General features: G+C 40.5%; 2 protein-coding genes across 6 annotated transcripts in view; both read left to right on the plus strand.

Annotated features, from left to right (window-relative positions):
• LOC100675448 (zinc finger protein 613-like) overlaps positions 1-14,289 on the plus strand; it is a 228,307-nt gene that overhangs the window by 24,019 nt on the left and 189,999 nt on the right. For all 5 annotated transcript variants that reach the window (XR_010323393.1, XR_010323394.1, XM_064294165.1 and 2 more), the window contains exon 5: positions 2,187-2,327. The gene's annotated coding sequence lies outside the window, so the exon portion shown is untranslated. The remainder of the gene's footprint in view (positions 1-2,186; positions 2,328-14,289) is intronic.
• On the plus strand, positions 2,334-4,490 carry LOC100674306 (zinc finger protein 613-like). Its single transcript, XM_064294182.1, has one exon. The coding sequence runs from the start codon at positions 2,732-2,734 to the stop codon at positions 3,902-3,904; it is 1,173 nt and encodes a 390-aa protein (XP_064150252.1). The 5' UTR covers positions 2,334-2,731; the 3' UTR covers positions 3,905-4,490.

Genomic DNA, 14,289 nt, shown 5'->3' on the forward strand with positions numbered 1-14,289 from the left:
TTTTACAGTTTACCCAGGAAATGTCAATCAACCTGGACAAAAGTATCAAACCCTCTTGGGTAGAAAACTCCAGCAAAGGTAACTCCTCAGAGCTTAGGGGAAAAAATCTCTCAAGCTGTTTTTTCCAAAGAACCAAGGCTAAGGCCACATAAAGGAATTCATTTCACCACAATTTTGGAAGTCACATTCTGGTGAGAGAAGGAATCATAACTGAGGAGCATCTGAGGATACATAGCAGTGTCTCCACTGTTACCTCATAACAGTGTCTCTCCCATATGAGACCTCCTTTTCTTTGTAGGAGTTCAGTGGAAAATATACCCATCTATGCCTTCTGTGATCAGATCCCTGTTTATCTGACGTCTTGATATTTTTATTTGTATAGCTTTCCTCATAGGATTCTTAGATCTTTAACTTCTCCATATACTTCCATCACTCTTGCTATGAAATTCTAACTTTAAGTCCTGTCTCAATAGAGAGAACTTTGAATTCATAACTGTCCTCTGAGTACAGCACCTTCCTCCCCCATTGAGAAGTACTGATTTCACTTCCTAACATCCAGCCCCACTGTGGATATTGTGCCCCCACAGTAAACTGGTCTCTCACTATGCTATCTGCTTCCTCAGCTTCTCTTTTTCCCACTCTGAGGTGCTCCTAAGGTGCTGATTTTCATTTCTCATTTGTTCTTATAACCCTTTAAAATCCCTTCATTCTAATGCATTAGCCCCCTTCGCTTCCCTAGAGGAGGCTGTCAAGTTGAGATCTCCCTTAATATCGTCTGACATAAAATTTTTTTTTAATATATTTTATTCATCTGAAAAAAAAAACATTTTTTTCATCCTACATCTTGAGGTACCAGCATAAATCAGATCATAACTAATGTCTGTTTCATTTTAATTTCTTTATATATTTATTACTCAGGATCCATCTCCTAGTTCATTGTAAACTTAACCACTATGTTCTCTTCAGTCCCTCGTGGAACTTTTTCTGTTCCAAAGCTCTAAATGTTAGAATGATTAAAACCTTGGTGTTCACCTTCCTTTAATATACGTGTTCTCTTGTTCTATGAGCATGATCTCCTCTTCCCTGTGCTTAAATCATATTTATATACTAATGTTTTCCGAATTGTTACTTTCAGATAAGACTTTTCTCAAGGTTTATGAATCCTTCTGAGATCTTCATTTCTGTACTCAGATATTTGAAGTTGATGTGCTTCAGAATGTTTGCTGGAGCATTCTATACTTCAGTGATATTCCTTATCTCATTAAAGACAGCATTACCCTGTAGCTCAAGCCAGAAACTTAGCAGCAACTCTTGATACCTCACATTCTTTACCTCACCCCAACCCACAACTCCTGGCAACAGTGAATCCATGAGTGAGCCTTCTCTCCCTTCAAATATATCCTCATTTCCTCCACCTCTCTCCACACTCTCTTTTAAACCATGTTTCACAATCTGTGGCTATTTTCTTTGTCATTTTTTGCTTTTTTTTTTTAATGATTTTTACCAAAGTAAAATGTAGGCTCCATAAACATAAGGAGTATGTTTGTGTACCACCAATACATTTACTATGTCACGTGAAATTTGTTTTGTCCCAGTTGTAACATTCTGCAATCTTCAGACACCCAACTATGGCTGCGGCATAATTGTCATTTGGTAGGGATTTGTGGAATGAAGGAAAACCTGGTGGCATAGTGGTTAAGTGCTACGGCTGCTAACCAAAGGGTTGGCAGTTCAAATCCGCCAGGAGCTCCTTGGAAACTCTATGGGGTAGTTCTACTCTGTCCTATAGGGTAGCTATGAACCGGAATCGACTGGACAGCACCGGGCTTGGGGCTTGGGTTTGTGGAATGAATACATCTTTCCTTCATCAGTTTGGATCAAATGGCCCTCCAGCCTCTGTGGTCTGCTATTCACAGTGATTTCCTTGTACAGTCTCTACAAGTTTTTCAAGGCATTCTTTTAGGAAGCAGCCAAATCTGTATTATTTCTCTACTAAATGCTTTTAAATGTCACTTGTTTGTATTATTGTGTGTTTACCACTGTGCAAGGAACATTAAATGTGGAGTTTTAGTTACACTCAAACCATAGGATTGCCACTAACGAGCCACCTTACGTCAAAGCATTTTTTAAATCAATTTAATCTTAATGGAGATAATGGAAGGACTCGTTGTTCTCTTCTTTCCTAGAAATCTGGGAAGTCGATGATCATCTGCCTGGGCACCAGCAAAATGAAAGCGGGGTGGAGAGCATGGAACAGTGCTATGAACATAATGCATTGGAAAATATTCATCAGCACAAAAATCATTTTCCTTTAAGGGAAAATCATGGTATGTTTGACTTACATGACAAAGCTGTGAAATCAGATTTAATCAACCAGAGTAAAAATTATAAAATAAAGAACTCTGTTGAGCTTAACAGAGTTGAGAAAACCTTTCTCCATGCTAGCCCTGAGCAATTTGGTACTGAATCTAAGTTCCCTGAGAGTCGGATATCCAACACTGCTAAATCTCAACATACTAAGCACCAGAAAACTCACAAGATAGAGAAACCGCATGTATGCTGTGAATGTGGGAAAGCCTTCATCAGGAGATCTTTCCTCACTAATCATCAGATCATTCATACAGGAGAGAAACCACATAGGTGCATTCTGTGTGAGAAAGCCTTCACTAAAAAGTTCAAGCTTACTGAACATTATCAGACAGCTCATAAAGGTCAAAACCCATATAAATGCATGGAATGTGGCAGAGCGTATTTGCATGAATCAGGTCTCACTAAACATCAGAAAACTCATAGAGGGGAGAAACCCTATATATGCAGTGAATGTGGAATAGGCTTCTTCGAGAATGCAGATCTCGTTATTCATCAGCAAATTCATACTGAGGAGAATCCCTATATATGTAGTGAATGTGGGAAAGCCTTCTCCAAAAAATACAAGCTCATTGAACATCATGAAAGAACTCATAAACGACAAAAGTATGAGTGCTTGGAATGTGGCAAAGTCTTTCTCTATAATTCACAGCTCAATAAACATCAGAAAAGACATATGGCACAGAAACCGTACATATGCAGTGACTGTGGAAAAGGCTTCATTGAGAAGTCAGCTCTCATTATTCATCACCGAATTCATACTGGAGAGAAACCCTATATATGTAGCGAATGTGGAAAACGCTTCATCCAGAAGGGAAATCTCATTATCCATCAGCGAACTCATACTGGAGAGAAACCCTATGTATGTGGTGAATGTGGTAAACGCTTCAGCCACAAGTCTTGCCTCATAGGGCATCAGAGATTTCACACAGGAAAGAGTCCATTTGTATGCATCGAATGTGGAAAACCTTATTCCAAGAAGTCAGGTCTCATTAGTCACCAAAAGATTCACACAGGAGAGAAACCCTTTCAATGCAGTGAATGTGGGAAAGCCTTCATTACAAAGTCAAAGCTAATTGTACATCAAAGATCTCATACAGGGGAGACACCATATGGCTGCAATGAGTGTGGCAAAACTTTTGCCTATACTTCTTCCTTTTATTTACATAAAAGAAAACATACAAGTGAGAAACGTATAGATTCAATCAAGGTGGAAGACACTTCCACAGCTCATCACAGCTCATCACATACCAGTGATCTCAGGCAGAGTAACAGCCCTGTTAATACTGTGACTCTACAGATGCCTTCTGTGACAGCTCAGACATCAGGAAACATCAGTGGGCCCTTAACTAATAGTAATATAGTCCTTGTGGGACAGCCTGTTGCCAGATGTGAACCCTCTGGAGATAATAGAGAATGTGTACAGGAGAGAAACCTTATGAATGCAGTGAATGTGGTAGTGCCTATGAGTGCAGTGACTGGTGTAGTGCCCTCAGTGATGAATTATATCTTATTTTATACCACACAAAAGCTGTAACATAAACTTGGATACATTCACTGAGGAATAGGGATGAGCAAGAATTTCTTCATTATTGTATGACTACGAAATATATCTGAGGGAAATCATACGAGTGCAGACACTGGGAAAGCCCGAAACACTCATTCTATGTAAATATGTGCATAGACATCAAGACATAATATAATTTTAACCTAAACACATATACATTGATTATCGTGTCAATTGAATGAAAGTCCAAGTTGATGTCAGTGGACAAAATAATTAATGTGAATTTTTAAAACACAAAAGATAATTGGTATCTGGAATGTTGCTTGTTGTTAGTTGCTGTCAAGTTGATACTGACTCATGGTGCCTCCAAGTGTTACAAATGAAAAATCACTACAAGGTGATTGGTGGGTGAAGGGCAGTATTGAATTGGTGGGCATTGGGACACATTTATATCAGTTCAGCTTGCCCAGATCAGTCTGAAGGATCAGTTGAAAACCAGAAAGTCTACCATCAATTTTAGAAGTCTGTATAGAGGGACTTACGAAACAATAGGCTTACATTTAGTCTATTCACGAATATAAGGAATATTTGTCACATAATGCCTTTGTACCTGTTCCTGTTTCCAGGACCTGAGGATATAGAGGTGAATAAAAAAGAAAAAGTCCATGCCCTTTTGGAGACAGCATTGAGTTGGATTATATTTAAGTGGAATCTTCATACTCCAGCTTATCTAGTCAAAAAAAAAAAAAAAAGGATGATACAATATCTACGTTAAGCAAAATGGACGTGGAATACTTGGTACAAGGAGTTAGAAGTTTTGGGAGCTGTTGCTGTTAGGTGCTGTCAAGTCAGTTCCGACTCATAGCGACCCTATGTGCACCAGAATGAAACACTGCACAGTCTTGTGCCGTGCCCACAATTGTTATACCTGAGCCCATTGTTGCAGCCACTGTGTTGATCCATCTTGTTGTGGGTCTTCCTCTTTTTCGTTGACCCTGTATTTTACCAAGCATTATGTCCTTCTTCAGGGAATGATCTCTCCTGACATTATGTCCAAATTATGCAAGACATAGTCTCACCATTCTTTGCCTCAAGGAGCATTCAGGTTGTACTTCATCCCAGACCATGTTCTTTTGGCAGTCCATGGTATATTCAATATTCTTCCCCAGCACCACAATTGAAATTCTGTTCTGTCTTATTCATTGTCCAGCTTTCCCATGCATATGATGCTATTGAAAATACCATGGCTTGGGTCAGGTGCACCTTAGTCTTCAAGGTGATATCTTTGCTTTTCAATGCTTTAAAGAGTTCTTTTGCAGCAGATTTGCCCAATGCAACATGCCTTCTGATTTCTTGACTGCTGCTTCCATGGGAATTGATTGTGGATCCAAGTGAAATGAAATCCATGACAACTTCAGTCTTCTCTACATTTATCACGATGTGGGTTTTATTGGTACAGTTGTGGGGATTTTTTTTTTTTAAGTTTTTATTGTGCTTTAAGTGAAAGTTTACAAATCAAGTCAGTCTCTCACACAAAAACCCATATACACCTTGCTACACACTCCCAGTTACTCTCCCCCTAATGAGACAGCCTGCTCTCTCCCTCCACTCTCTCTTTTCGTGTCCTTTTCGCCAACTTCTAACCCCCTCCACCCCCTCATCTCCCCTCCAGGCAGGAGATGCCAACATAGTCTCAAGTGTCCACCTGATCCAAGAAGCTCATTCCTCACCAGCATCCCTCTCCAACCCATTGTCCAGTCCAATCCATGTCCGAAGAGTTGGCTTCAGGAATGGTTCCTGTCCTGGGCCAGCAGAAGGTCTGGGGGCCATGACCACTGTGGTCCTTCTAGTCTCAGACCATTAAGTCTGGTCTTACAAGAATTTGGGGTCTGCATCCCACTGCTGTCCTGCTCCCTCAGGGGTTCTTTGTTGTGTTCCCTGTCAGGGCAGTCACCTGTTGTAGCTGGGCACCATCTAGTTCCTCTGGTCTCAGGATGATGTAATCTCTGGTTCACGTGGCCCTTTCTGTCTCCTGGGCTCGTAATCACCTTGTGTCCTTGGTGTTCTTCATTTTCCTTTGATCCAGATGGGTTGAGACCAATTGATGCATCTTAGATGGCTGTTTGCTAGCGTTTAAGACCCCAGACACCACTCTTCAAAGTGGGATGCAGAATGTTTTCTTAATAGATTTTATTATGCCGATTGACTTAGATGTCCCCTGAAACCATGGTCCCCAGACCTCTGCCCCTGCTATGCTGGCCTTGGAAGCATTCAGTTTATTCCGGAAACTTCTTTGCTTTTGGTTTAGTCCAGTTGTGCTGACCTCCCCTGTATTGTGTGCTGTCTTTCCCTTCACCTAAAGTAGTTCTTATCTACTATTAGTGAATGCCCCTCTCCCACCCCCCTCCCTCCCCCCTCTCATAACCACAAAAGAATGTGTTCTTCTCAGTTTAAACTATTTCTCAAGTTCTTATAATAGCGGTCTTATACAATATTTGTCCTTTTGCAACTGACTAATTTCACTCAGCATAATGCCTTCCAGGTTCCTCTGTGTTAAGAAATGTTTCACAGATTCCTCACTGTTCTTTATCAATGCGTAGTATTCCATTGTGTGAGTATACTATAATTTATCCATTCATCCATTGATGGGCACCTTCCTTGGTTGCTTCCATCTTTTTGCTATTGTAAACAGTGCTGCAATAAACATGGGTGTGCATATATCTGTTCGTGTAAAGGCTCTTATTTCTCTAGGATATATTGCAAGGAGTGGGCTTGCTGGATTGTATGGTAGTTCTATTTCTAACTTTTTAAGGAAGCGCCAAATCGATTTCCAAAGTGGTTGTACCATTTGACATTCCCACCAGCAGTGTAGAAGTGTTCCAATCTCTCTGCAGCCTCTCCAACATTTATAATTTTGTGTTTTTTGGATTAATGCCAGCCTTGTTGGAGTGAGATGAAATCTTATTGTAGTTTTGATCTGCATTTCTCTAATGGCTAATGATCGTGAATATTTCCTCATGTATCTGTTAGCTACCTGAATGTCTTCTTTAGTGAAGTGTCTATTCATATCTCGCCCATTTTTTAATTGGGTTATTTGTCTTTTTGCAGTTGAGTTTTTGCAGTATCATGTAGATTTTAGAGATCAGGCGCTGATCAGAAATGTCATAGCTAAAAACTTTTTCCCAGTCTGTAGATAGTCTTTTTACTCTTTTGGTGAAGTCTTTGGATGAGCATAAGTGTTTGATTTTTAGGAGCTCCCAGTTATCTAGTTTTTCTTCTACGTTCTTTATAATGTTTTCTATACTGTTTATGCCATGTATTAGGGCTCCTAATGTCCCTATTTTTTCTTCCATGATCTTTATCATTTTAGATTTTATATTTAGGTCTTTGATCCATTTTGAGTTAGTTTTTGTGCATGGAGTGAGGTATGGGGCTTGTTTCATTTTTTTGCAGATGGATATCCAGTTCTGCCAGCACCATTTGTTGAAAAGACTGTGTTTTCCACATTTAACTGTTTTGTGGATGGATTTATGTCTGGATTCTCAATTCTGTTCCATTGGTCCATGTATCTGTTGTTATACCAGTCTACGAGGTCAAGTTGGTTGATTGTGGCATTTATATTTTCTGCATCTTTATTGAGCTTCTTTCTGGATGTCCTGTCCTTCACCGAAAGTGGTGTGTTGAAGTACTATTACTGTGGAGCTGTCTGTCTCACTTTTCAATGCTGATAGAGTTTGTTTTGTATATCTTGCAGCCCTGTCATTGGGTGCATAAATATTTAATATGGTTGTATCTTCTTGGTGTATTGTCCCTTTAATCATTATATAGTGGCCTTCCTTATCCTTTCTGATGGATTTAACTTTAAAGTCTATTTTGTCAGAAATTAATATTGCCACACCTGCTGTTTTTTTTTTTTATAATAACTTTTATTAAGCTTCAAGTGAACGTTTACAAATCCAATCAGTCTGTCACATATAAGTTTACATACATATCACTCCCTACTCCCACTTACTCTCCCCGTCTTGAGTCAGCCCTTTCAGTCTCTCCTTTCTTGACAATTTTGCCGGCTTCCCTCTCTCTCTATCCTCCCATCCCCCCTCCAGACAAGAGTTGCCAACACAATCTCAAGTGTCCACCTGATATAATTAGCTCACTCTTCATCAGCATCTCTCTCCCACCCGCTGACCAGTCCCTTTCATTTCTGATGAGTTGTCTTCGGGGATGGTTCCTGTCCTGTGTCAACTGAAGGTCTGGGGAGCATGGCCGCCGGGATTCCTCCAGTCTCAGTCAGACCATTAAGTTTGGTCTTCTTATGAGAATTTGGGGTCTGCATCACACCTGCTGTTTTTTGATTGTTGTTTGCTTGATATATTTTTTTCCATCCTTTGAGTTTTAGTTTGTTTGTGTCTCTAAGTCTAAGGTGTGTCTCTTGTAGGCAGCATATAGACGGATCTTGTTTTTTAATCCATTCTGCCACTCTCTGTCTCTTTATTGGTGCATTTAGTCCATTTACATTCAGAGTAATTATGGATAGGTATGAATTTAGTGCTATCATTTTGATGTCTTTTTTTGTGTGTTGACAGCTTCTTTTTCCCACTTGATTTTATGTGCTGAGTAGATTTTCTTTATATATTGTCCTTTCCTCATATTTGTTGTCGTTGATTTTGTTTCTGCTGAGTCTGTATTTTTCCCTTGTATTTTATTTTGATGAGTAGGATAGTTTGTCTCCTTTGTGGTTACCTTATTATTTACCCCTATTTTTCTAAATTTATTACTAACTTTTGTTTCTTTGTATTGCTGTAGTTTCCTCTCCGTATGGAAGGTGTATGATTACATTTCTTAGTCCCTCTTTATTATTTTAATGTTGTCTTCTTTTATATAATAACATTGCTGTTACCCTGTGTTGGGCTTTTTTTTAATCTTGCTTTTTTTTTTTTCCCCCTGTCTGGGTTGACTTCTGGTTGCTCTGCCCAGTATTCTGGTCTTGGGTCAATACCTGATATTATTGATTTTCTAACCAAAGAACTCCCTTTAGTATTTCTTGTAGTTTTGGTTTGGTTTTTATGAATTCCCTCAACTTGTGTTTATCTGGAAATGTCTTAATTTCACCTTCATATTTAAGAGATAGTTTTGATGGATATATGATTCTTGGCAGGCAATTTTTTTCCTTCAATTTTTTAAATATGTCATTCCATTGCCTTCTTGCCTGCATGGTTTCTGCCGAGTAGTCCGAGCTTATTCTTATTGGCTCTCCCTTGTAGGTGACTTTTCTTTTATCCCTCGCTGCTCTTATAATTGTCTCTTTATCTTTGGTTTTGGCAAGCTTGATTATAACATGTCTTGGTGACTTTCTTTTAAGGTCTACCTTATGTGGAGTTCGATGAGCATCTTGGATAGATATCTTCTCATCTTCCATAATATCAGGGAAGTTTTCTGCCAACAAATCCTTAACAATTTTCTCTGTATTTTCTGTTATCCCTCCCTGTTCTGGTACTCCAATCACTCGTAGGTTATTTCTCTTGATAGAGACCCACATGATTCTTAAGGTTTCTTCTTTTTTTTAAAATTCTTTTATCTGATTTTTCTTCAAATATATTAGTGCCAAGTGATTTAGTTTCGAGTTCAGAAATTCTAGCTTCTATTGCTCAGTTCTGCTCTTCTGACTTTCTACTGAGTTATCTAATTCTGTAATTTTATTGTTAATCTTCTGAATTTCTGATTGCTGTCTGTGGATTTTTCCAGCTTATTAAACTTTTCATTATGTCCCTGAATAATCTTTCTGATTTCTTCAGTTGCTTTATCTGTGTGTTCCTTGGCTTGTTCTGCATATTGCCTCATTTCCTTCCTGATGTCTTGAAGGGTTCTGTATGTTCAACTTTTGTATTCTGCATCTGGTAATTCCAGGAATGCACTTTCATCAAAAAGATCCCTGGATTCTTTGTTTTGAGAGCCTGTTGAGGTGATCATGGCCTCTTTCTTTATGTGACTTGATATTGACTGTTGTCTCTGAGCCATCTCTAAGTTATTGTATTAGTTTATGCTTGCTTACTGTGTCGTAGCTGCTTGCTTTGTTTTGTTTTGGTCTACCCCTATGGGTTGTTTGAGTGAGCTAGCTTGATTATTTTCCCCTTTGGAGCTCTGATGTCCTGTCCCCAGCTGGCTAGAGCTGTTATCAGGTATATCAGTCTAGGAGTCCATTCAGTTTTCTTGTATAAATTCAGCTCAGGTTTCCAGGTAGCTGCTATCAAGTGTGTGGTACAGGCTCTGTCTGCAGTCTTTGAGGGGCAGGGGTGATTGGCGTGTATACCCAATATATACGCCAATAGGGGGTATATATTGGGTATACCTATTGCAGCAGGGGGTCACGTTCTGAACAAGGCAGGGGGCTGAGAACCGACTCCCAAGTGTCTGAGGAAAACGCGTCTGTGTTCCCTAGAGCATGCCGGTGGGTGGGCTCTGCAGAGGGACCATGGGCACCAGTTGTGGGGATTTCTGTTTGTTTTATGTTGAGGCGTAGTCCATACTGAAGGCTGTGGTCCTTGATCATCAGTGTTTGAAGTCCTCTTCATTTTCAGCAAGCAAGGTTGTGTCATCTGCATAATGCAGACTGTTAATTAGTCTTCCACCAATCCTGATGCCCTGTTCTTCTTCATATAGTCCAGCTTCTCAGATTATTTCCTCAGCATACAGATTGAATAGGTATGGTGAAGGGATACAACCCTAACACACACCTTTCCTGAGAGAAAATCCTAAAAAATTTCTTTTGACAATTTCTTGTCAAAATTTAGTTGCCATCTAGTTCATTCTCACCCATGGTGACCCTGTGTGTGAGTAGAACTGTTCCCTATGGTTTCCCATGGCTGGTTTTTCAGAACTACATCACCAGGACTTTCTAGACAAGTCTGGGTGGACTCGAACCTCCAACCTTTTGGGTTAGCAGCTGAGTGCATTAACCATTTGCACTCCCACGAATTCTTGGAATAAGGACTCCCTTTAATGGTACTTAACCATCCTAGGAAACAAGTTATTTAATGCCCATGTCTTATGTCCATAAAGAGTTTATAATTCCTTAATAGTTTTTGTGACTGTGTGGTGAAAGGAGTTCCTTTATGTGGCCTTTAGCTTTGGTTTTTTTTAAAAAAAACAGTGTGGAAGAGTTTTTCCACTAAGCCCTTAGGAGTTGTTACCTTTGTCTTAGTCTTTTGGAGAAGCACTGTTGAGGGTTGAGTCTCCCAGATTGTTTACTCCCCAGTGTGTTTGTTACTTTCGCCCAGGGAATTCCTTGCCTTGGTTGACATTTCCTGGGTAAGCTGTAAACAACTTGATGATTTTGATACTTTTGTCAGGCTTGTCCTGGTAATTAACAAGACCTGAGCTGACTGACATCTCATGGGTAATTGAGGATTGGTTGAACTCTGGTCTGGTGAAGGAGGCCCTGCCTTGCAACTCATGAGAATCAGGATATATAAAGGGCTAAAAAAGAGAGATTTTTGGGAGACCTTCTGGGTGGCAGGAGAAATGCTGGCTAAGAGCTGGGATGGCAGAGAAGCAGAGCCACGTGGGAGCTGTGTGGTTGCAGAGCAGCTGCACTGGCTGTGAGCTTGGCCAATTAGCAGAGGAGCAGTTGATGGCAGAAAGACCAACGATGGAGAGGCCTAATGGCAGAGAAGCCCAAAAGCAGAAAGCATCTATGAGAACTGAGCATGCTGCTACACTGGGTATCAGCTGGACTAGTTTGCAGCAGAGAGGCATGACGGCTGAGAGCCCCAATATAGAGAGCTCCTAAGAGCTGAGCAAGCTGATACACTGGCTGTAAGCTAGGCCAGTTAGTGGCTGAGAGGCCAACTATTGAGACGCTCGTGGTGGAGAGGCCTGATGGCAGAGAGCACCTGAGAGACCTGAGCAGGCTGCTAACACTGAGCCAAGACTTAAGTGTACTGAACAGGGCCAAGCATTGTCATATTTTAAAACAGATAACCGTTTCTAATGGTTTTCTGTAAACTTCTTGCCTGAACATTCTCTCAGAAGCTTGCAAAAGAATGCACACTCCAGGCTCACATATCCCAGACTTCCTAGACAAGGCCTTCTGGGCCTGGGATTATGTATTTATAGCAGGGCATTCTTCTGCACACTTAATTTTTTAAAATTGTTGTGAAAATATATGTCAGAACATTTGCCAGCACAATAAATGGCATATTTACAATTTCATAACTGATTATATTTTTCATGTAGTGTTACCATTATTGCGATCATTTTCCAAAATGTCCCACCACCATTAACGAAAATTTACTGTACCCCAAACAAAAGCTCCCCTTCCCTCTTCTTCCCACTCCTGGTAAAGATTAATAATCTTTGGTTTTTATACATCCACTCATTTCATGTAAGTGAGATCATACTTTACTTGTTCTTTTGTGACTGACATATTTCCCTCAGCAAAATATTTTCAGGGTTCATCCATGTATGACATACATCAGGACTTCATTTCTCTGTAAGGCTGAGTACTATTTCATTGTATGTATATACCACATTTTGTTTATCCTTTTATCTGTTGGATATTTCAGTTTCCATTTTGGCTCTTGCGAAGAGAGATATAGTGAACATTGGTGTACAGGTTTCTGTTTGCCTTCCTGAATTCACTTCTTCTAGGTATATAGCTAGGTTGGGATTGTTGAGTCATGCACACTGAATTTTGAACATCTCTACCCTGAAGCTTGGATTACTGCTTCCCTCACCACCCCCACACTGTAACAGGATGGATTCATGGCAGATAATTTTCAGCAGTGCGCCACAAACCACGCCCTCCCCTCCACTGGTCCTGTGAATTTGCATGTGTGGGAATCTCAGAATCCTCACTATTCTGATATCAACTATGAGGATAAGCATCAAAAAACCCAAATCGGTTTTTCACTGCTGCTCAGTTCTAACACTAGCTACCCATGCAGCGGTTCTTTCTGTTACTCTAGCCATTCAGAGCTAGGTCAGATTTTATGAGCTAAAATGACACCGACCTTCAGCCCAAGGCTTTGGATGCAATGATGGTCTCCTCACTTTTGACCCGTTGACTACAGATTTGGGTTTTTCCTTTACCCTTTCAAGATGCCATCCATAAGCCTATGGACCCCTTCAGGCCTCCCTCACTTATGACTGTCTACAAACACCCCCTTAACATCCTAGCCGCAAGCTTAAGATTCTCCAGTGGACTCACTTCTGACCTGGTGGCTCCTTTTAATTCCTTGAGAATGATAATTTACTAGAATCACAGAGCTCACTGAAAGTGCTGTGCTCACCATTAGAGCTTTATTATTGCAAAAAAGCATACCAATGAAGGCATGAATAGCTGAAGCCTGGGAGGATTCCGATCACAAAGCTGCTGTGTCCTGAAGGCTACAGTACCATCCTTCCCCTGTGTATAGATGTATTTCACCAATGAGGGAACCCATGGAACTTTCATATCCAGAGTGTTTATTGGCTTAATTACATAATTATGATTGGGGCCTCATGGCGTAGGCATGATTGATTGATTGATGACCCCCCCCCCACACACACACACATTCCCTGAGTTCAGTTGAGAAAAGGCCACGAGGTGGTTTTTCTGTCTTGGACATCACCCACTCATTAGCACAAGCCCTCAAAACACTGGCCCAGATAAGAAAGGTACCGCAGTCACTCGGGATATAGGATTTTTAGTTCTCTCTCAGGAACTGCAGGCAAAGACCAAATTCCTTTAGGTAAGGTTAGTTGTACACCCCCACACTGCACATCCTGCCATGGCAAGTCAGAGTATGAGATTCCATGAACTGATCAGACAGGGTCCCAGGATGGCATGGCCAGGCCTGCCCTGAGCCTTTTGGACCAGGTGCTGAATCACCTCTCAAACGTTGACATCCCAGGTGAAGGAAGCCCAGTGTATACTTACGTGTGGTACACACAGCCTCTGTGTCCAAACCCAGGATCTTCATGATCCCAGTGCAGATCACCCTTCACCTTTCTCCATATATTCCATTCCTTCTGGGCTGACAGGCGATATCATTACGTAGTGGTTAGGAGTGAGTTCTGAAGTCAGACTGCCTGGGTTTGAATCTTGCCATTCCCCAGTTGTAGGCCCTTGAGCACGTTAACTTACCTATGTCTTGATTTTATCTTTTAAAAAATTATCTGCCTCATAGGGTGGTTGTGGAAAGTAGTTAAAACGGTGCCTGGCAAACAATCAATGAAGGTATTATTCTTGCAAAAAAAAAAAAAAAAATGTTGCCATTGAGTCGATTCCGACTCATAGTGACCCTATAGGATGGAATAGAACTGGCCCATTGGGTTTCCAAGGAGCATCATATTAAAAAAAAAAAAAATTTTTTTTTTCTTTTTTTTTAATATAGTCCTTGTAAAATAGTAAGCGTTAAGAGTAGTAGCATCAGAAC

Source organism: Loxodonta africana, chromosome 11 (assembly GCF_030014295.1).
Source record: "Loxodonta africana isolate mLoxAfr1 chromosome 11, mLoxAfr1.hap2, whole genome shotgun sequence".
NCBI lineage: Eukaryota > Metazoa > Chordata > Mammalia > Proboscidea > Elephantidae > Loxodonta > Loxodonta africana.

Coding starts and splice junctions, on each gene's coding strand:
- LOC100674306 (XM_064294182.1), top strand. CDS start 2,732: ATGGAATGTGGCAGAGCGTATTTGCATGAATCAGGTCTCACTAAACAT.